We start from the raw sequence: 24,676 nt of genomic DNA on the forward strand, positions 1-24,676 counted from the left end.
ATCCTCTTCCCCTAAATCCTCCCCCCCGGGATAAAACCCAGTACTGCTTTGATTATTCTGCTGTGAAATAGTCACCTGCTGCATGCTCGATTCAGCTGTGCTAGTTATCATGGCTCCCTCAAGAGCATATTTTGACAATTTCTTTCGCACCAATTTCGCCTCCTCACCCTTACGCGCAGCTTCCTTATTTGTGAGTCTTTTCTTGTAGCAGTCTACAATAGTGTGCGATGGTCAACTGTATTTCGGCCCAAGGCTTGGCCTCAATTCCCATCAATTTCTTAAGATGTTTCTGGACCGGCTCTGGCAGCCCTTGGCATAATATATGGTAAAACACAGGTATAGATTTTGTCCAAGATTCATGAGTCTCGAGCACCGATGTGTCTTGAAAATTCTTTATGTAAATTAACGGCTCCTCAGACTCCTTCATTGTTCGTGTCATTATAGCTCCCATATCAGAAGTGTCTCGATACACCACTCGTAGCGCTTTCCATACTGCGGCTCTACAATTGTTAAATGGAACTCCGTCATGCGCGGTATTAATTGTGGTTACACCAGGGTCGCCTGCTCGTGCCCACACATCATCTGCTCTCTCACCAAGTATGGTGATTAGGAGACCCTTAATGTCCCCTATAGCTAACGTGTTTCCTCCTGTCATTTTTTCTAACTCATGTATCCAGTTTCCGGCTCCCGATGTCAGCATTGGAAGCTTGTTTTTCAAATGTTCTCGATCCATGTATGGCCATGGAATATATTGCGGTCTTACTTCCCCTTTCTCGAGCAATGGAAATTGGGATGCATAGCCCTCTCTCTCTTCTGTCATTGTTCTCCTGTCTATTGCAGGGGTAATATTCCCGCATCGCTGTCTGCCAGGCCATGTCCTGAGCCTGTCTACATAGGGCGGTGAAGACACCGTCCCCTGACCATGAGATACTTCTTCTTGTCGGTCAGACTGCGTGGCTGACTCTGATGCCCTCGGTTCAGACTCAGTAGTGTCTGACCATCTTATTCCCTTATCCCTTGGGAGTCATCTTTCGCTTTGCCTCCCTTCTTCATTTTCCTCACACTCCTCGCTTTCCGAGTCGGACATTGTCTGTCCTCAATTTGCGCAACTTCTTGTAGCTTCATTGTTTCTACTGATATCTAATCTATCCAGGGATAGTTCCCTATTCCCACTACTTCGGGTGACATCCTCAGTGTCGTAGAGCTGGGTGCTCTCTAGGCGCTCGTCATCCCCCTCCCCTTGGGGTTTTTGTTCCAGCCCCATTTCATCATATATTTTATCGATCGTTTCTCCGATGCTTCTGGTGTCGAAGTCATCTTCCATATTTCCCCCAGATGTGCCTGGTACTGAATCGTACGCAGGAAATAATTCTTCTATGTCTTCCCAATCTGTTACTGGAGCAGGTTTTCTAACCTCTCTCCCCAGATATTCAAGATCGCGTGCTCTCTGTCTCTGCTTACTTTCTATGTCGTCATCAAATTCTTTGTGCTTCCTCGACTCTTCCCTGACTCTTTCTTCTTCCTTTTTCTTTTCATTTCTATATTCATCTGCCCTTCGAATTCCCTCATCTCTTCGTCTCTTTATTCTTTTCTCTCGTATTCTTTGCTCTTCCTCTGACCTTAGCTGTTCCTGTCTGTCTTGATCATTGGCTGCACTTGGTTTGCGATCGTCTTTCTTGCTCTCAGTGATATAGCTGTTCTCGCCTTTGTCTTTCTTTCTTTCTTATCCTTTCGTCTCTCAATTCCTTCTCTTTTCCCTTTCTCTGTACACCCTCTATCCTTTCCTTTTGTTTCATGTCATCAATGCCTTTACCATCAAGTTTCAATAAAATGTGTCCTCCCATCCATTCGTTTTTTGCGAATGCTATCTCATCAGTTCTATCTTCGTTTCCCTTCCATCTCTTCCCTTCTCTCTGCTTGTTGAGAGATGCACTTGTCTGTGCCTGATCTCTTCTTTCGTCATCATGTCTCTCCTTGTCCCTTGGGACCGTGGAGGTGATTTCCTATCCCTATCTTTCCCTTGATTTTTGTCACTACTTTGAGTAGGTGACTCGTATGCTGGATTGATGTACCCCGTGGCTCCTTTAAACTCTCTCAGCGGGTATAATCCCTCGTCTTTATTTTCTTCAACCTTTGTTTCGCACGGGACGGGTGTGCGCGGTAGGCGTCTCACCCCCCCCCCCCGTGAGCATATATTAAGTATCCAATCTACTGGCGGCTCCTCTCCTTTCTCTTGTTCGAACATTTTCCAAAGCTCTAGCATAGCAAGGCGTGTTCCTAGCTTTTTGCCCTTGTATGTGGCATGCAAATTTGTCGTCATGTGTTGCAAAACTGCTTTAGATAAGGACCCACCCTGTGGCCATGCTATAAACATTTTGTGGGCGGTTCCCTTAACCCATTCTGTACTGTATTTCTTCACTTTGGGTGCGTGTTTCGGCAACTGTTTGCATAAGTGTGTCAATGGAGTTCTGTCCTCCATGCTCAAATCTGGTTCCTTTCCTCTTATATAACACTTGTCAATACTTTCATGTGACTTAAACAGTTCCAACAATATGAGCAAGCACCAAACACGCAAGCTTCAATCCCGATTTTTCACAAAATGTTATACCTTCTATTTTACTCCAAAAACATCAATTCGTATGCAATATTATCTCAGCTATTCAATCGCGTAAAATTTAAATCAGTTTTCTCCAAGAAAATGTTTTGATGTATGACGTCACAACAGAAAACTTGTAAAACAGACGCTTGACAGACTAGACGAACACCAGCTGGTCACAGATATGTCTGCCTCTAATCATTACCCCTTCATGGAGTCTAAACGTACCCCTTTCACAACGTCTTTAACCATCGTTCTAGTCTAATCGTTCCCCCTTTAGCTGGCACTCTGGGTACACGTTTCTTCTAGCCGCTTGTATTAAAAGCATAGGAATAAGGCGAATCCTCTCACTTCTCAGGCGTCCTCCCCGGTAACCTCTTTCTTCTCGGGTGTCCTCCCCAGCAACCTTTATTTACTTAATTATTATCGAGTCATTATCCCCATATATATATATATATATATATATATATATATATATATATATATATATATATATATATATATATATATATATATATACAGTCTTCTCTACCGCTAACTATATTTTGTTTTACCACCTCCCTCGGTTACCTTCCCTTACTTGTTCTAAGGCATGCACTTTTGCCAAAACACTAATCTTTTTCACTCACCGTTCCCATGGTTCCTCTCTGGACCCTCGGGATCACCGCCTTCGTTACCGCTTTCTTCAGCTTTTCACCCACTCAGCTATCCGTAGGAATGGGAAGGGATAGCGTGGGGAACACGGGTCCCTTCAGACCCTGGTCTGCAGTTTTTCTTACACTACCACTGTCTACGGGGAGCTTCACGGTCTACTCGGTCAACTGGCAAAGGACTTGTGATACTGCCGAAGGACTCATAGTTACTTTATGTCGACGGTCAATGGGTGTCTTATTCTAATCAATAATCGATAATCGATAAACCATCCTCTGCTACCAAGTGTACTCCAGAGACCCCTGGTCGAGCCATAGAGACGAGGTTTGCTCTGAAGTACTTTAAGACGAGATAGCTGCACCCTTGAGATGGATGGGGGTGCAGATTTATTACTACAACACCAATCAATAAGGACAACTCAATGGTTTGGCGAAGGGAGTCCGTTTAATGACAAGTACAAAAAACGAGAAGTCATGGAAATCAGTAGTGATGCGATCGTCCTTCTCACTTCAACTCCAGCGAACTTCATACAAGCGGTGACATTTATACCCAAAACTTGTCATAATTGACGTTTAACACCCAAAAGTTAATATGCAATTCTATTGGTTAGGAAAAGGTAACTTTAATATAGGTACTATATCTGTATATGGTAACGAGTGAGGGGATTGGGTAAACACTGTCAGGTGAGCGTCTAAGCCCTTCCTTCAAAATGACTACTATAGACCTCACTAAAAGTATGACGTCCCATTGGTTCTACTAACTATAGGATTCTAGATTATTTGGTCCATTGTGATTGGGTTGGCACCAACCACATACATACATTTCCATTTTGCTTAGCAGAACGCAGAATGGTCAGCCAGGTGCAGGGTGCCCCCTAGTTACCCGGCCTTCCTCCAATTAAGGTTACACTCAATCATCGCTTCAGCAACTATAATTATTTCAATGTGTTTGGCCTTGAAACTGCATCTTCTGTCTGGAAAGGTGCTGATATCTCTGCCTGGGTGGATGCCAAACATAGGTGTGAACCCGTGCTCCTTCTCGCTCGGCTGGTCACGTGATTCCCACACTGTGAATTTATCTAGTTTCTCTCAATTTGTGTATTTGATTCTTATTCAGCTTGCCACCTGCCTATGCCTCCTTATCTCGACTTTTCAGAGACAGGATATTCTGTTCTTAAGTTTAATTATATGTAGCTACTGTTCGTTCCTTCTATTGGTATGACCTTGGCTCTCCTGTCATGAGTTGGATCTGCCGAGTTTCGATTCAGCCGCCTCTTCTCGTTTTGCTAGAATATGAATCTCTGCTCATGTAGCCTTTAGTAACCTGGGTTGATTCTGTTTTTCCTGCTAAGTGGAATCACACTTATAATACTGTGCTTTGTTTTGAGGTAGATTATGTATGATGGCGCTTGCCGCACTATTTTTCTACTTAGCATAGCAAGCCGTACAGTTTTCTTAGCCTTCTTGCGGTTCCAAGCATATGTATAGGTATTAGCTGGTTGAATATGTTCATCCTGTTTACTGCTTAAGCTTCTTGGTATTTCAACATTGTTCTCCCTTTTAGGTTCACAATGTCCTTATTCATGGAGTTTCGTCTCTTTGTGTCATTCTTGGGTCGTTATTTCTTCTATCTATACACCTGTCCGGTTCCCCGTGACGTTACCATTCGTCTTTCATTAAGACCTTTTTGGTTTCTTCCGGGACTGTACTTAGGCGATCTTCATTTCGTCTCATTTGCTGGTAGGGTTTTCTTAATGGATACCTTACTGTCCATGGTTGTCTAGGTATCAGTACTTTTCTGATAGGTACCTGGAGGAGCCCTAATGTGGCTCTCTGCTGATTTATTTGCTCATCATACGTCCCATATATTGGTGTGAACGTTCCTGGTTCTTCAAAATGGGCGACTGGAGTGCAGGCTTTATTTGCGACCTCCTCTACAGACCGACTTTCGCTACCATAATGCCCTCTGCTTGTCGGCCTTGAGCTCTGCAGTCCTCGGAGCCTATGCTCCGATGGGACAATGTGAATAAAGTAAACAGACTGCAGATATGCTCTGCTAAAGCTAACAAAATCGCTGTGCTTGCGCTGAAACCCCAACGTTAGCGCAGCCACAGAATCACAATAAGCACAATGTTTCCTGCAAAATGAATACTGATAAGCGAAAGTGTATTTCACTCGCTACCCAAGCAGCAAAGACAAAGGATGAGTTAAGATGGTGGACAGTGTTTATAAGACTGTTTATGGACTATTGTTTAAAAAAGGTCACATGTTTTAAAGGACCAATAACAATATGAACTACCAAAGACTGAGACTACGTTAGGGATTGTAGTTTCATGCTTCCTTAATATATTGTTTATTTTTGAAGTTTTGCTGCTCGAGAAAGTAAAGAAGAGAGAAAGCACAATCTGAGCCTCCGAGTCTTGACATAGAACTCAGAACCATTTCAAAAAAGGTAGCAGGCGCTCCTCTTCAGAAAGAACATGGCATGATAACCTGTTCTGAGATGAGAGGTTGCAGCACTCGCTTTTTGCTCACTGTACCTTTCACAGATGGGAAATAACCATTTGCATATCAGTCTTTGTCCCGCCCACAAGGGCAGTCCAGCACCGAAATGCTATGGCAATTCCTCTCTGAACAAGAGTACCAACACCAACCCCATACACGTGTTGCAGCCTTGTTGGGCCTCATCAGTGAGGTGAAGCTGTGCCTCTCTGAGCACAGTGAGCAGGGAGTCCACGTCTGGTTGCCCCCAGGTAACTCAGGGTGACCAACCCCAAGTTCCTTGCAAAGATTTCAAAAACTCAGAACCATCCCTGTGATTTTATTGACTAAGTTACAACTGCAATTCAGATTTTCCGTACATACGTTACAGAAAGTCATACATCTTTAAAAGACACAGAGGCAAAGGATTACGGTTTCTTACAACTTTACTGTTCGAGCAGCATCATTAAAACACAATGGCCCTCATTACGACCCTGGCGGAAATCGAAAAACGATGGCGGAAATGCAATACCGCCATCGAATACCGCCCGTTGCGATTATGACCCGTCACCGTAAAGTACGATGCCATTAGCGACACCGTAGTGAACGCCAACGCTAACTGCACCAAGTACACGCATGCGCGCACTGCGAAATCGTAATTACCACCATGGCGCAACGGTACGGGAATTCTGACCCTAGCGGACATGTACCTAACGCCATCAAGCATGGCGGAAAGTACCATTCCGCCATGGTGAGAAGTACGGCATCGCAAACCAACCGTAAAAGGCCTTACTGAGTGCCTGTACACCACTCCCTGGCCACATTGCACAACTCCACGTAGGTGCAATGAAGTCAAACAATGCAACCAGTGAAATGTACAAGTCACCCATGCATGCCAACAAACAAATGAATGTAGGGGCTCCAAGTGCCTTGTGAGTGGCCATCCATATTAGCCATGGCACCATTGCCGTACTGATGCAGCACAGGCATGTGAAGCTCCAAGTACAGCAACATGAACTGAAAACTGAGACAAACAAAAACAGGCCCCCCATCGCTTGACACCAGTGCAAGGCAACATACAAAGCAGTATCCTGAGTGAGACTGCACCAGCCCTGTACTCCTGCCAGTAAACAAACCAACCAGCAGCATAAGCATGTACCACACAAGTTGGCAGAGTGACTGAGCAGCCAGGCACATCTCAAGAGGGGCCAATGGGAGCAGCAGGGCACAGATGGCACGAATACAGAAGCCATTCCAATGGACATGACCTCAGTCTCCCTCAAAGAAACGCACGCAAACACAGGCACCTGTGACCAGCCATATTCTGAAAATCACATCATTCCACCAATCCACCTGGCTGACCGGCATCTGTTACACAAAAGCCAATCCCCCTCCCATGAGCATGACATCATTAAAACAGTCATAATGGCAGCCCCTATCCCTGACCTTACTGGCCTTCGTAGGCAAACGCGCCCAGTACAGTACCACGCGACTATGCTCAGAAGGCCGAACCCAAAGCAGATCTCCTCACAATACATCGCTCCACAAATAGGAATATGCTACATAACTTGCAAAGAATAACGCTACAAGGTCAATATCATAATCAAAATTTAATGCACAACCAAATCACCCGGGCCATACAGCTATTAGGTCATGAACTCCAAATCATATCTCATAATTGTGGGCTGCATCCGCAATAAATGACCAGCTTCTTCTTGTGTGACGCCCTGTTCCTCCATGGTACACAGGGGCTAAATCCACGTTCAAAAAGGCAACATGGAAGCGCCTAGAACCGCAGGGCCGTCCCATTAGGTAGCCACTAGTCCAGCTGAAAGCTCGAAATGTTGCTCCTAGCCACTAGTACTGCGTAAAGGCATGTGGGCCATTGGCGATCGTCCCATAAGATCGTAATGGTGCTCCACTGATTAACACGAAGCAGCAGGTGTCGGGAGTAAAAGCCATCTGCAGGAGTGGCATACAGATGGCAGCGGCAAAAGGGGAGGAGATACCTGTCACCCAAATGAAACGAAAAAGAATAGTATGGGCATCTGAACTCCATTTGAATTACTCACTTCAAAGATCACACTAAATCCACAGCCATATGCATGCTAGCCCACTCAAAAGGATTATTCGCACCCAATAATCACTTGCGAATCATAACCATATAAATCGAGGTGAAAACACTATTACAAACGAGTGTTTGTGTGCATGCGTCTGTTAAAACAGAATCCATTAGATGGGATTAGTAACGTGCATAGACACAAGTGTTTGAAGGCGCGTCGAGACAGGGAGGGTTCAACAAGGACAGATAGACGATGGTCCCACTATGGCAGCCCTGCATCACATAGCGCAGAGGAAGTTGATAGATTCCAAAAAGCCATGTACATGGCAGACTCTCTATAAAATCATCTGTCCATGCATCCATACATCATTCCCTCATCCCGGTATAAAAACGCCTGATTATTTACTCACATAACATTAGAAATTTCCATTGATTCTGTGCTAAATGCAGTCTGCAAAATCCACTGTGCTCCAGGCCGGAATTCTAGTGTTGTGAAGTAACATGTATTTGGGAACGTCCTGCCTTATCCTCCACTACGCTATTGCGCATCCCATACTATTCATATCAATCATTGCATTCTCGGCATGGCCCCTGTCCCAAGGACATTAAACAATAGAACTTTCTATCTGCAGTCAGACCTGTGGGCGTCTCCTCGCCGCTAGCTGGAAACCGAAAGCGCTGTCCTTCGAATTCCTCATTTGCAACATCACGTCGAAAAGGCATCTGTGACCGTTAGAAATCACAAATCCATCCATTTAGTGCGGCACTGTGTGAAAATGGCAACTGGCTACACTCACAAATGGGACGCCCCGCCCGTCGGTGAACCGCGGTACAGCGCTGCATGAGGGTCTACCGTTAATCGAGTACTACATTCCACGGACCCTTCACAAGTATGTTCCCGACTGCAAAGATAGTATGTGAAACAATGGGAGCATAGCAGATTTAACATATGAAGCAAGATCTCACTGCCATCGGGATGAAATACATGATTGTAATAGCAAGATGCCATGCGTCGATTTGCAGCGTTGTGTGCGGGACGTGCTCGCCCAAAGGGGATTGCAGCTTGCACAGGTGGAATGAATCACCACAGGTGGAGGCTATACAGCTTGGAAACACATAAATTGCACACCCAACCCCCTCCCACAACCACACCCACTCCAAAATCCTACCGGCCGGACTTGCGGTGTTGGCCCTGGGGGACCTGATAGCACTGCAAGTACTCCAGCTACAAGAAGAAGACGAACACCAACTACTACAACAACCGCCCGCACAGAGGAGACGCAGGAGGAGGAGGGCAAGGCATGGCCAGCAAGGCCCACCAGCACAGCCACTACCACCACGCAGGCAGCCCGCAATCCCACGCCTCCGAGCACATCCGTTCAACCTCACTGATGAGAAGATCCACACCCTCTACCGTTTGGACCGGGACACCATAACCGCCATTGTGGACATGGCACACGCTGACCTTGTCAGCATGATAGATAGCCCAACCGCCATCCCACCCCTACTGAAGGTGGTGTCTGTACTCCACTTCCTGGCCACAGGCACCTACCAGCACACAGTCGGACAGTTGCATGACATTTCACAGCCACTGTTGTCACGGACACTATTGCAAGTGCTCGATGCCCTCCTGAAGCACGCAGACGACTACATCTCTCTACCACGCTCGGAGCAGGAAATTACGAACACAAAAGTGGGATTCCATGCACTTGCCGGCATACCGGGTTGCATTGGTGCCATCGACTGCACCCATGTGGAATTGGTTGTCCCACATGCCATGGAGGCCCAGTACCGCAACCGAAAACAATATCATTCTCTTAATGTACAAATGGTGTGTGACTCAAACAGGATCATTACACATTGTTGTGCCCGATTTCCTGGATCAACCCATGATTCCATGGTCTTACGGAACTCTACAATACCACGCTACATGGAGCGACATGCAGGGAACAGATCCTGGCTACTCGGTGAGTCTCATTTCATGCATGATAATGTGGGGTATGTGATGCGGCAATGACCTGCCAGGAAGGGGGGGGGGGTGCTTACGTAGCTATGTCATTCCTCAAACATCCTTTATTGTCCACATACAGGTGATGCCGGGTATCCACTGAAGAGATGGCTCCTTACACCACTCCGGAACCCACAGGACCAGCATGAGGAGGACTACAACCATGCCCACTCACGTACCCGTGTAGTCATAGAACAGGCATTCGGCCTACTGAAGGGTCGTTTCCGCTGCCTCAGCAGGTCTGGCGGTGCACTCCTGTACCGCCATGAGAAGGTTGCTAAGATGGTCATGGCATGTGTCATGCTACACAACATGTGCATACGTAGAAATGTGCCCATGCCCCCTGACGCAGAACTGCAAGCACCAGAATATGGTCATGATGTGGGTGGGGATGTGGCAGAACCTCAAGGAGTCCGCGAGGCACAGGAGGGCCGTGAAATTTGTCAGATTATCATAGATTCATGCTTCTAGCACTCACGCCTGGTGGTTGATACATGGACACGGGAGTTGTGGCACTGTGTGTGTCTGGAACATGCACAATATGAACTGTACGCCTATGATGGCCTCGTACACAAAGATCAATGTCCACACATCTCATTGGATGATTGTGAAATGTTTATAGCAAATGTGAAATTGTGTTACACACCCCATCGACCCGCCACCCAAGTAAGCCCAACACACCCCCTCCACCCTCCTACCTCCCCCCCGAACACCAGTGTCCAAGGATGCTCATTGTCAGTGGGCAGACGCTATTGCAAGCCCCCTCTCCGGGTATCAGAGGCACCCCTGCCTGTGGAGCGCAGGTTTCTCCCAGATCTACGTTGGGGGCTGCCCTGGACGGAACTTGCAACGGATGATGTCTCTGCCTGCTCACGTCCATGCATGTCCCTAAGGGTTTGTGAGAGCTCAGTGAGCACACGGCGCACAGCGGCAAGTTCAGCACATACGTCTTTGGACGTCGCATGCAGTTCCCCCCTCAGGCTCTCGGTGCTTCTCTCCATTTGTACTCTCAGGCTCTCGGTGCTTCTCTCCATTTGTTCTCTCAGGCTCTCGGTGCTTCTCTCCATTTGTTCTCTCAGGCTCTCGGTGCTTCTCTCCATTTCTGCCCTTAGTGTCTCTGTACATGTTTCTATGGCTGCCTTGGTACCCCCACATTCATCAGCATGGTCCTTGAGGAGCGTGGCCAGTTGCTGCTGTTGCACAATCACCTGGTCGAGGGACTGTTGCCTCTGCTGGGCCATGGCCATTTGCGGTGGTGTCACAGAGGGGCTGATCACCTCATGTTGGCTTGACACAGGGCTTGTGGGGGATGGCCAGTCGTCGTCTTGTGAGTGCCCCTGCGTGGTATCCTCATGTTGTACGGGATGAAACAAACAGGGGGATTGAGACAGGTCATGGATGGATCGTACATCGACATCACCGTTTTCTGTGTCGGAGCATGCTGCCATTAATGCAGTGTCACCTATGGTGCTGCTACCACCAGAAGCAGTGCCTTCTGTGGCATCCATTGGGGGGGCCTGTGGTGGTGGTGGTGTTGTGGCCATGCTGGCTGCTGGGGTGCCTGTTGAAGTTCCCTCCTGTGTGCTGCCACTTGATTTGTGCTGCTGCCGTGTCTTGATGCGTGCAGCTGAGGTGGAGGGTCTTTGCCCGTTGGTCTTGGCCCTCTTTGCAGGTGTGCTGGTAGGGGTGTCCTGGAGCTCGTCGTTTGAATCGGACCCTGTGGTGGAGTAAAGGAGGGCGAGCGTTATTAATGGGTCTGTGGAAATTGGAATGGCAATGTATCACATGCATTGGGGTGGTACCTGAGGGTGATTTGGGTCAGGGCCTTGGAGGTGGTTTCATTTTTGTGTGGATTGAGGGTGCAGTTGTATTGCAGCCTGCAGTTAGGGGGTGCCTGCTGCACGTGTAGAGGGTGTTTTTAGGAATTTTAATTATTTATTTATTTATTTTGACTTTTAATGTCCGCTATCAGGCCAATGTGAGTGGACGTTCTCCTGGACATGTGTTTCTGTTGCACTATGTGGACACATGGTACTTCACATGATTGAACATTGTGGTTTTAGCATAGTTTTATTTGGGCCACCTACCTGATTCTTCGGATGTCTGCACTCCTTTCTCCATCCCTCCGACTCCCTCTATGGTCTCCATTCCAATGGTGGAGGCACAGATTTCTTCCCAGGGGGTCAGCTTGATGGGTGATTCCGATCCTCCCCCGGTAGCTGTGGCAATGTTACGGTTGGCGGATAGTATGCTCCGTACGCGTATCCGCAAGTCGTCCCATCGCTTTCTGCATTGCTGTGGGTTGCGGGGTGCGGTCCCCACCGCACTTACCCGCTGTGCCACCAGGGCCCATATGGCCTTCTTGTTCGCAAGTGCCGTCCTGGTCATTTGCGTCGAGAAGACGACGGCAGCATTCTCCTGGAGGGTCTCTGTGAGCACCGTGAGTTCCTCACGTGAGAAGTGGACCTGCCGCTTGCGGTCGCACGCTTTTTTCGCTACTTTTCCCATTGTTTTGGTATCACTAGGGTGGATGACGGGTTGGGATGTCTCTCAGGGTAGTGTTTTTAATGGTTGTGTGAATGTTCTGGTTTTATAGGTGTACGGCGTGCTGTTTCCCGTTCCGGGACCATGTTTTTGCTTCCGTTTCCGTATATTTACGGTCACCGTATTTTCCGATTGCCGCTCTTTACGGTGACCGCTATGTCCGGTGGCGGAATTGCACCTAGGTCGCCGTACGACGGCGGTGAGGGGCGTTTTGGGGACTTTTCCGCCATCGCGGACTTTGCACTTCCGCCAAGGCGTAGTGCTCGTGCCCGATGGGTCAGAATTAGCCGCACTTTACTCTGTCGTGCCATGGCGGAAACGCTATTTACGCTATGGCGGTCAGGTCAGTTGCTTTCCGCCAGGGTCGTAATGAGGGCCCAATGACTGGCCCTCAAGACGAATTGGTCAATTTCTTTGACATGATGAATCGGATGAATCCACGCATTAGGTTTACTACAGAGACAAGTACAACAACCATACATTTCCTGGATGTGGAAATTTACGTGGCTGGAGCTAAATTGGAGACCAGGATTTACACTAAACCAACTGACAGGAATAGTCTATTACTCGCCACAAGTTTCCATCCTAAACGAACCATTGACAGTGTGCCACTGAGTCAATTTCTACGTTATAGGAGGAACATCTCAGAACCCACTGAATATGAACGTCAGGTGATTACACTGGGAAATAAATTCACAGCAAGAGGATACGACTCTACATTGATCTCAGATGTATCAGGAAAGGTCCGTGAGATAAACAGGGACTCACTACTAGTACCGAAGCCAACAAAATCTCGAGAAGCACTGACATATGTTACCACCTACTCGGTCCAGAGCACAAGAATTAAGAAAGCCATCAAAAAAAACTGGCCCATGCTACAATTGGACCCACAATTGCAACATCTTTTCCCTGATCCTCCAACGTTTGCCTATAGAAATAGCAGATCTATACGAAAGACCCTAGTGAAAGCTGAGATCCCAGTTGGGGGTCCGTCCACCCAACACAAAGGCACTATTCCATGCCACAATTGTCAACACTGTGGCAACATCTTAAAGGGCAATCACATTACACACCCCCATTCTGGCAAACCTTTACAATTAAAACACTCCTGTACCTGTGATGCTCAAAATGTGATATATGCACTGAAATGTCCATGTGGACTCTATTATGTAGGAATGACTACTCGGAAAGCGAAAATAAGATGGACTGAGCATAAGTCCAATATTCGGAACAAGAGTCCCAAATCACCTGTTTCATTGCATTTTACAGAGGCACGCCACACGGTGGCGCAGTTAAAATGTGTTATTTTAGAACAAGTGACATCAGGTACCAGGGGGGGAGATATACAACGGAAATTAGCACAACGTGAAATACTATGGATTGATCTTCTAGACTCACTGCACCCTCGGGGGATGAATGTTGAATTTGATTTAATGTGCTTTGTATAAATTAGCCTGAATCGCCACAATGTCCGCCCAGCTGCAAGGGTAACTGACATATGATTGTTTCATGGACTACAATGCCTCACCCCAAGCGGTAAATAGGGTTGTCCCCACGTCATTGTGACTCTGAGCTCATATTTCCACTCTCTTTATTCCTTATTAGGTTTTCGTTTTCAAATACCTAGAGCCTGTGTCCTTAACAACTAGATTGTGTGATATCACAGATTCCCCTCTTTGTCCACTCGATTCGTCACCATGGACTTGTCGATACATTTACTCTATGACTTTGTCATTTGGTGATTAGTAGATTACGAATGCACATAGCTATATTGGCTTGACTCGCCAGTTCAATACCTCTTTTTAGTACAGAGATGCGGCCACCTGAGATACCCCCCATGGAATTGTCATTTATATTGATGCGAGATGGGGGCACCCCGCGAATCCTATTGGTTTCGCGGTGGTGCCCCCACTCGCATCCCAGAGTAATCAATTTCTGTTTGAGCGCTTTCCTCTACATATTTAATATAGAGACCCCACTACATGGGTTATATTGATTCTAAGGTGCTCTTACCTATTACTCTATGGAGCTCCTCCCTCTGCGATGAGTGGCCCACACCAATATGGCGGATTTCCCGGCTGGCCCAACGCGCATGCGCGGGGTTACCGGGACACCAACTAATGCCTACCGTAGTGGAGCCGCTACGCTTACAGCGGTCGGCTCACTCGGTGTTTATCTGCAACCTAGGTAAGTCTTTGGACTCCGTTTGGACGGCGCACCTGCGTCTGCACTTGTTTGCACCCGCCTTTTTACACTTGGCGTGATGCTTTGAACTTTATGTATCTCGTAGCGAGATACCAGGCTGGCGCTCCTACATACATTTAATATCTGTTTCTATCCCCTCGGTAGATAGCTTAGACATAGCTCGTTGAGAAAACTTTGTTATGACCATCCAGATGACTCACGACTGTTTGGTCTGATCATTGCTCTGTCATTATTCCTTATAGGGTGTCCTGGCCGCATTCTGTCACTTCCCGGCCTCCGGCGCATTTCAGCTGTTGACTGGGTCTGAATTGGAACTTTATCAGCCTCTGATTGAGGTTAGTACCCATTATCTCTCTACTTATTTCGGCTTAAAATTATATCAGTTAACCTCACTGATTAGCTTAAATGGTAATGTTTATTCTTTTGAATTTCCCGCAGGAAAGGCTTTTAGAACGCATTTAACAATCACTACTCTACTACATACAGAAACCGTGAAGTCCCCACCCTGAAGATGGATCATTCGATCCGAAACGCGTTGGTTACCTATGTCACCTATTAAAAGGGGCTTCCCTGAATGGTGTTACTTCACAATACAAAAACCCTAAGAGTGAATTTATTGCTGTTTGTTAAATTTATATCGCTGGTTTACAATTTGTTAATGAAATGTATACATGTCCCTTTGAACATTTATAGGATGTGAATAATAAGGCTAAGCTTTGAGCTACTTGCTTTCTGCTTTTGTTACATTTATGTACCTTTACAAACCAGGTTATACTCTGTTTGTTAATTGGAATGAGAATTCCTGGATGCTTCACCATTGTCTGAATAATTCTTTTGTACATTGTTTATTTGTTTGAAAAAACAGACCCTGAGAGGTCTATTAAAAAGTATCAAAAAGTATTGGTCAGTACCAGATCTGTATAATTGGTTACATAAGTGATCTTACATGCCTGATTTATCCTTTATTGATGTTATCTATTTTCTATTTTGTAATATGTTAAAGTCAAGACTCAATTAACACTCTCTCCACATGAGAGTATTAATTGATCAACTAAGAGCCAACATTTAACTCCCGAACGAAGATTCGGTAGGAGTGCATTTGGGCTTACTGCCTAGCAATAGGTAGTTTAGGTTGTTTAGATATTTTGTCCCAAGTGGTCTTGTGACGTTAGCCCGCCTGCACCCGAAATTTTACCATAAAATTCATTGACATTATTTCTTTATTTAATAGTGTGAACTAACACCTTTGGTGTGCTTCTACTCCACATCAATTATCCTGATTTACATGAGCTGTGCATTCCCACCCCATAGTTCTTTTGTGTTTTCCTTCTCTGGCCAATAACAATAACTCACAAAGCTAAAAACTACAAGTCCCATCCGTTTATAGTCTTTTGTGGTTCATCTGTTATTGGACTTTAAACATGTGACTTGAATTACCAATCGCCATAGTTCATCCCTATAAATCCAGTCCACCATTTTGATTCCTCCTCTTTCTTTGTCTGGTCTCTTGTAAAATGTAGCGTCCCAACCGATCAATGCTCTAAAATGGTCCCTTAGGATGACATAATGATCCTGTTAATTTGTTATCTGCCATAGAACATGAAACACAAATCATATTTCAGGCTTCTGTCGCAAGGGTGGGTAATCGACATGAGTAAAAAAAAATCCATATTCATTTTGACAACATATCATTGTTACATTTTTATCATCAAAAGAAAACATCTCATTAACAATTTATGACAACGATTACTGGGTGGGATAATCCTTCACCTCTGTGTCTTTAATAGAATTAGGACTTTCTGTAACGTAAGTATGGAAAATCTGAATTTATGTCAAGACACAGAGGCTCGTATTATGCTTGTTCAAAGCTTACTTACCTCCAACGGTCCCACTTTTTCCACTGGATTGAAATAAAATGTTTTAAACGTTGATTCTTTTTACCAGTCTACTGCCTTCATGATGTCTTCTAGTATGGCCCCTGCCTGAAATGCCTTAGAGGCCATTGTTCCTCACACTGAGTGTGTCCCATAGCAATCTGTATCTATTCCTGCTGGGGCCATAACCCATCTAATCCATCTAGCTACCGTGGCTGACGCTACTGCCCGAAAGGTTTCCTTATGGCTATAAATAACTGATTCAACCTGGGGTTCTCATTTCTCTGGTCATGGACTCTTAGGTTGCAATGCATCTCACTGGACATAATTTAGGTTGATCTGGGAATGCTTGATAAAATATTGATCTCACCCAAGTTTTTGTCCTTTTTAGGATATCAAATGTCATTTCCTGAGGGTATAAGGTTTTCCTATTTAACTCTAGATCTCTGACGTCTGATACTCTATTGCACGACACAAAGCATAAAAGCATAGGCAATTTGGCTGATAACGCCTTCCTTGTCAGTTCGTCATTATCTGCCCTAAGATATGAACATTCTTAGGACTTTATCCACGTCCCATACATGATCATGTTTTTTGTCTTGGGGTCTAATTATTCTAACCCCTTTCAGAAGTCTGCAAATTAGAAATTTTCTCCCACGGATATCCCCTCTATTCTAGGATGTCCCGCAGAAATAGCTGAGCGGGCTGAGTTGATCGTCCTGTATGCTTTGCCCTGTGTTGTTAACTGTGCTAGAAAATTGGCTATGTGAACCACATCTGTTCCAGTGGGATGTATGTTCCTTTCCACACACCAAGTGTGCTAGCCTGATCAGGCTGTTCTGTATGCCTTCCTGGTCCCAGGCGCCCATGCTTCTTCGATGATCTGTTCAGCCTCATCCCATAATCCTGGCCTAGCCCAGGATCCCCTGAAATTGCCCACGTAATGGAGCTGAGGCTGCCAGTCCTCACCAGAGGATGACCCACAGTGTGGGGTCCCTCACTATTAGGTCTAACCTTGGTAGGGCTAATGGGTTGTCGTAAGCCATCTCTAGCAGGTCCGGGAACCATGCTTGACCCCTCTAATCTGGCGTAATCAGTACCATGGATCCCCACTGTCTCCTCACCTGCGCCAGAGTCCTTGTGATCATCGTGGATGGAGGCAAGGCACAATCCTTGGACAGACCCCACAGTTGCAGGAATGCGTCTATCGCTTCCGCCTCCGGGTCTGGTCTCCAACTTAAGAAACAAGCAGTTTGCCTGTTCAATCTCAATGCAAAGCGGTCTGTCCTGCTTGGACCCCATTTCTCCATCAGCGTCTGGAAGACCCTTTTGTCCAGCTTCCAATCGCTGGCGTCCCTAAGGAAACTGGAGTTCCAATATGCTACCTCGTTCTGACGGCCTGGTAAATATTCTGCCGTCAGTGATATCCCTCTCTGCAGGCAAAGGTGCCAACATTCTTTCGTTAGCACCTCTAACATTCCTAACTTTGTGCCTACTAGTCTGTTTATATGTCAGACTGCTGACACGTTGTCCATCTTGAGGAGCACACAGCATTGTGCATTCTCTTGTGTCCAACATTTCACCGCAAAGGATTCTGCGAGGAGTTCTAGGCAGTTTATGTGAAGATTCAATTCTTCTTCTGATCATCTGCCCCCTGTCGACAGATCTCTGCATCTGGCTCCCCATCCCCACCTGCTGGCATCGGATTCTATCACTAGGTCGGGGGATGAGCCAAATATGCCCTTCCATTCCAGGCATCCATGCAGTGTAACCACCATTCCAGTTCCTCCTTCGCTTCTTTAGAGACGGTGGTATACTTTGCTCGTAGGATGTGACCCTCCTGAGATGTTGGATTTTTTTTTATCTCTGAAGGGCCCTGTAGTATAGTGGACCCGGGAAGATTGCCTGAATTGATTATGTCAGGCGTCCCACTAGCCTTGCATTCTCAGAGATATCATCTCTGATGCTAATCTGCTCCTTATCACTTTCTTGATATCGTTCACTTTGTTCAGAGGGTGTCATGATGCCTACCTCCAAGGAGCCAGGTCCGACCCAGCAACCCCAGAGGCAGGCATCATTCCCCCCAGGGAAGTTCCAGCGGGCCCAAGCTGGGGCCCTTTGGACGCAGTCCTGGCGCCTTAGGCGCCAGGCTCATGTTGGACCCCAGTCCTGGCGCCTTAGGCGCCAGGCTCATAAAGCTGGACATGTGTTCAAGTGTTTTTATGTGCACTTACCTGATGCAGACCATGCTGCTACATCCAGGACCTCTTGATGCCTGAATGGGACTACTTTACCTGTGGGACTACTTTCCACCTGGGTGTGGTCGGGGAAGGATACATACCTGATCGGTGGAAGGATAAATACCTGGAACTTCTTCCAAAGCTATTTAAACCCCACCCGAACAGCCACACGTGCTTTGCGTTGTTCTGCACCTAGCAGCTGGACGCTCACCGTGTCTGCTCCTGCTTCTGGACTTCAGCCACGCCTGTCAGCATCCTGGGACACCTGCAAAGGGTGATAAGAAGAGAATTCGAGAGGAAGAAGGCCTTACCTGCTAAACCTGCATCACAGAGACATTTCACTGACGATCCTGAAAAGGAAGACATCATTTTTAAAAGCATTTCGCTCTGATCGCTGCAGCGCTGCATTTCACTCACCTTTCTTGGGCGCCTCCATCTTCAGCAGCGATCAACCGGATCCGCAGCCACTTCCCAGAGCCTAAAGAGAAAAAGACAAGAACACAAGGTGAGAGAAGGAAGGGAATAGGAAAAGCTCAGTTTTCTTCTAAGACTTACCTGTTGGGTCATTCCCATTTCATTTCGGGTCTTGCTGCTTCCAGGCATTTTCCGGACCCCGGCCCCTATGGGGAAAAAAGACAAAGACATTAGATGAGCGAATGCAAAAACATTACCTGAGCGCTCATCTAGGACTTACCTGATCTTTACTGGAACTGCACTTTTCACTTCGGGTCGGCGCCATATCTCCGGCATTCCAAACCCCAGCCCCTATGGGGAAAAGACATCAACATTAGCGCTTTGTTGCAAGAAGTCTCCAAAGGAATCTTCATTCATCACCTGAAAAAGACAATGAACATTATTATTTAAAGCTTGAACTTTTGAACTTGCAACAGAACTTTTACAGCGCCTTACCAGTATAATCAAGCTTACCTGAACTCCCACCCAACCTCAATCCAGTGAAGTAACTGGGTTTAACGCGCCCCTGCGTCAGAAGCAGGATGGAGAGCTTGTCCTTTCAGACCCTAAGGTGAGACTTCACGGGGGATCGTGGAAGGGTATCGAGGAGGGTTGGAAGGAAGTGGGAGGCTCGAGCATTATTCCGCCAGATTGTAATACTCCCTTTTCACGTACAGGAGGATATTCCTGCGAGCCAGTTTAGCCAGAGTAGAGGGGCCCGTCCTATCCATCTTCAGAGCCCTGCGCTTCACCATTGAAGAGGCATCAGCACTCGAAACCAGGCCAGCGCCCCCGTGGGAATCAGGTGAGCGTGACAGAGGGAGATTTAATGTTCCCCGTACTCTGTCTAACCTGAATGCCAGAAATGCCATGTTCTGTTCCACCTGTAGGCTTGATTTCTCCCAGTTTATTATAAACCCTAGTTGTTGAAGGAGGTCTAAAGTGACTTCCACCTGTTCCTTGATCAGCAATTTGTCTTGGCACATTATACAAATGTTGTCCAGATAAATGATCAGTCTGACTCCTCTTTCCCTGAGGAATGTCACTAATGGTTACATCACCTTCGTGAAACACCATGGGGCCGATGCTAGCCTAAAAGGTAGGCAAGTGAACTCCCAAATTTGACCTTGCCACAGAAACCTCAGAAATTGTTGCTGTTCTATTGCCATAGGTATGGTCAGGTAAGCATCTTTGATATCAATCCTTGCTAGCCAATCCCCTTGTTGTAATATGTCTCTCAGGAGGTGTATGCCCTCCATCTTGAAATTTCTGTATATTATAAAGGTCGTTTAGTTCTCTTAGATTTATTATCAGTCTCGTCTTGTGACGGCCTCTCACTAGTAACATGTTGCTTATAAAGCTGCCCCTCTTATCTGTTGCTTGCCTTATAGCGTCTTTCCTTACTAGTTCTCCTATTTCTGCATCTAGTAACTCTTTGTCTGCTGTGCCTAGTCACTACTGCCTTTGGCCATTTCTCGTGTCATGGTGAACTTTGCCAATCTATGTGAAAAACCTGTAAGGTGTCTAACACCCAAGCAACTGTAGAAATCATTCACCATTTTTCTACAAACTTTGCTACTCTCCCCCCTACTGTGGGAGTTTGCTTCTATGTTATCTGGGCTTGCACGCTCAATCTCACCTGCGTTGGGTTGATGTTGGTTATCTGTGTGTCTCCAACCTTGCCCCCTTCATCTACCTCTTAAAAGGAAGAACAGCTTAGGTTTCCTTTCCTCTTGCTTTCAATGGTATCTGTCGGCATGGGACCTGTTGTTTGTGAAACGGCTGGCAGGGAGGCCCCTGCCTCTTCCAGTCCTGCCAAATACCTTTCTTTCGAAAACTCTCTTTAAGGACGCCTGGGCCTTATCAATCACCGCATATGAATGCACACATTTTGTTAATTCTTTTATAAATGCATCTCCGAAGAGTTTCCCTTTGGAGGACGCTGCCGCCTCTGATGTGGCCAACTCGCTGAGCTTGGGATCGATCTTAACCAGAATTGATCTCCTTCTTTCTGCCATGATAGCACTATTGGCATTGCCCAGTAAACAGATTGCTCTCTGAGCCCAACCAGATAGTATTATTATTATTATTATAGCTGGGTCTATCGTCTCAATCTTTTCTTTAGCTTCGTCTGCCACCTCCATGATTTTTGTAAGGGGACCACTCACGTCTAGCATTTGTCCTGGCATGATCGCCAGGACCTGTATAGACCTTTTTTAATGTCTTTGACGTACCTCCCCATGAATGTGACCAAGCGGTAGTCAATGTCTGGGGTCTCTGCAATGCCTTCCGGCAGGTGTGGTCTTGGGCACTTTGCCCTCAGTTTATTTCTGGTTGCTTTTGCCAGCGGGGTTCTAAGCCTTTTCTTTATGTATGCCGCTATCTTAGTTGGTGGTTCTCATTCTGAGGAATGTGGATGTTTCAGGGGGTCTGGCTCAAACTCGTCCCCGGCTTCTTCTTCCTTTTCTTCCATTTTCTTTTTCTTGGAAGCTCTATTTGTTTCCTCTTCTTCCAAGGATATAATCTCGACTACTTCTTCTGAAGATTGACTCCCCTAATCATCCTCATCATATTCCTCTGAACTGTCAGAGGTTGCATCTCGCCATTTGCGCTCTTTGACTTTTCAGCTTGCCGCCTTTCTCTTGCCCTTTCTTTTCAGTAGCGAGCCTGGGGGCGGGGACTTTTTGGCCTTGCAGGCTTTCTTTGTTCCCCCTTTCTCGAATCCTTGAGGACCTGTCTCTCTAAGTTCTCCCATCCCTTTGGAGAACTTTATCCAGTCTTCCATGATCGCCATCTGCTGTGAGCTGTGTCCCATACTGTGACCCAGGGCTTGGTGTAATATTTCCCCCATGCTGGGTTGTATTCTTTTCTTGCTCACTTGAGCTCTTCCCTCTTCACTTCACCTGGACATTATTGTGTTTGGTTGGGGACAGATGTGCCACTGTTCAATAAACCAGGTATCATGAGCCTGTACCCATCTTTTATATATTTCTTAGGGCAGAATATGATTTATTTAGCGCTCTGGAGGCTCTGTATACAGTATGAAACTTTTTAGGCTGTTTTGCATTTTTTCAGCCACTAGGTGGCCCTGTTCTTGGTCCACTGTTACTGCTGGGATACCGCCCAGGCAAATAGCATTACCGCCAACTAGCGCTATTAGCGCCGGATCAAGGTTGGGCAGTAATGGGTATTCCCCATTAGAGAATTTTTCAGTGAAATAAGCGCGCCCTAATAGCGCTGCGCTAATTGCGCCTGGACATGGGCACTAAATTGGCGCATTTACCTCCAGCTTACAGCTGGGGGGTAAATGCTGCCAGACGCGTGATTGGACGGACCATTAAATGTGGCAGTAATACAGACATGCCAACATTCTGGAACCACTGAGAGGGAGATGTCACCACAGAAATCAGAAGAATTAATTTCCCCCATAGGATTGCATTGGGGATATTGTTATTTTAGGTGGGAGACAATAAAAAGAGCACTATTTTTTATGTAAAAATCGTGAGACTCCCGCCTAAAGCGGGAGGGTTGGCATGTATAGAAATACTGTTACCGCGCATTTAATTGCTGCACAACTCCTGATGAGGCCCATTGTCATTTTTTATTGATTGTTGGAATGTATTGCATATTTATAACCACTAGATGGACTCTTGGTTTCTAATACGAGCTTTTATATTAAGTACAGGGTTCTATATATTTAAATTCCCACTTGATTTTATATTTATTGTTATGAAGTTGAGTAATTTCCTTATTTTTTTAAGTTCATTGCCTTTTATTTACATTTTTTTCTACAATGTGTATACGGAATGAATGTAGTCCTAGTAACACGCATTACTTATCTGTATATCAATTGTTAAGCCGACTGCTTTATTTCATATGTATGTTGTTATATATTTGTTCTGCTGTTATGTTTATCGTATATTCAAACTAAAGCATGTTCATGTGAAAATAACTGTGTTTGTCTGTCTGTGTGGGGGCGGGGATTACTTGTCCATTCTCTGTGTTGACGTTTAACCCTTGTCCTTCCTCTGTGTCTATTGCTTTACTTTATTAGAACTTTGTGGTTTTACGAATAGATTTCTCTCTGTAAACAACACTCGCTTGTCCTTTCTTTGTGTCATTGACGCGCGGGAAGCTTGGAGTGTCTGCGGAGCCGGCTTTTAGGGGACTGGGCACGCAATGGCCGTAATCAGCGTTAGCAAAGAAAAGCTTGAGCAGGAGCTAGAGGTCTTCGGAGTGGAGTACAGCGACGATGGCGTACCCGAGAGAAGTAAGCTCTAGGCATTTATAACCGAAAATGAATAATGGTGACACACGACTGGCAAAGTAGAATCAGTGCTGATGCCCGCTAGAGCGCTGAACAAGTTGACACGAGTGTGCGGTTTTTACAGGGAGAGCAGTGACAAGCGGGAGTGTGCGAGGTTGAGTGGTCCAATGTCTGTCAGTTCAGTGCGTGAGGTTGTCATACCAGGGATCGATGACTGATTGGCTCTGACTCGAGTAAGAGGGATGCCAGGAATGAGTGGCCGATTGGGAAGGTGTAGTTAATGAACAGTGAGCTCCCAGGAATTATATGAGCCATAAAGGAAAATCGTGATCGCAGTGTTGCCAGAGCTGAAGTAAGACCACATGAGCCCTACGCCGCTGCGCGTCGTTGCCAGGTCGGAAAGGAAAAATAAAAAGCTCAATACCCTTAAAAACAAGCCCAAAACAAGTCTACTCCCATACAAATGAACAAATAAAACGATGCAAATGGATCTCAAAAGTAAGACACTTAAAATAATGACATAAAGAGGTCAAGTCCTACAAACAAATTGGGGGTGGGCGGATTCATTAACATTGATCGTTGGAATGTGACCTCACCAGAAACTAGCATATCCAGGTGAAATATGCAAATCTTATTCATTTGGTTTTGCATAACCATACAAACTGCACAGGACAAATGGGCGTTGTCGTTTATAAAATCAACATACACAAAAGAGGATATTTTCTTCTAATATGGCTTGAAACTGTTAAAGTGTGCATATTTTAAACCCCACGAATCAATGCCAATGTTTTCCCTAGAGAGTGCAGTCCCGAAATGTTACATTTCACCTTTTTTAGTTGTTTATTTTTCACCAGGTTATGTGGTGTGGTGCCTGACCTATGAACCTGGCAACTGTGGTCCGAATCCCCAGGTCGCACTTAAAATTGTTATTTCGAACAGAAGTCTTGTTTTTTTGTTTTATACAAGGCCTCTAAAATACCCTGGGCGTGTCTGGCATATTAAAAAGTGTGGGGGCAGCTCCGGCCATCCGTGTGCATCTTTTGATTAGAACCCTGCATACAGACCATACATGCTTATTAATGTTAATGAAGGCTTTTATCATAAATTGTGGCAATTTGTATCTTTGCTCAATTCTCGAAAATGCCCTGGGTAGTGGTTATGGCAGGTGGCCTTTTGACCACTGCACCTGATAAAAAGCACAGAAGTGACATTGCAGGAGTGAACAAAAACTGCAATTACCAAGATTGGTCAAATACAACGATTATTGAACCAGATAGTCTATTTCACCACACTTTT

At 45.9% G+C, this 24,676-nt stretch overlaps 1 protein-coding gene across 2 annotated transcripts in view; it reads left to right on the forward strand.

Moving 5' to 3' along the window:
- Positions 1 to 23,157: 23,157 nt before the first annotated feature.
- The window catches only part of POLA2 (DNA polymerase alpha 2, accessory subunit), a 910,834-nt gene continuing 909,315 nt past the window's right edge, over positions 23,158 to 24,676 (forward strand). The window contains exon 1 of one of the 2 annotated variants that reach the window (XM_069644973.1): positions 23,158 to 23,383. In XM_069644973.1, the coding sequence (XP_069501074.1) occupies positions 23,293 to 23,383 (91 nt within the window). In that variant the 5' untranslated portion in view covers positions 23,158 to 23,292. The remainder of the gene's footprint in view (positions 23,384 to 24,676) is intronic. The other variant, XM_069644974.1, reaches the window with a different exon arrangement.

The sequence above is a fragment of the Ambystoma mexicanum genome, chromosome 2p (assembly GCF_040938575.1).
Source record: "Ambystoma mexicanum isolate Mex_15411 chromosome 2p, UKY_AmexF1_1, whole genome shotgun sequence".
NCBI lineage: Eukaryota > Metazoa > Chordata > Amphibia > Caudata > Ambystomatidae > Ambystoma > Ambystoma mexicanum.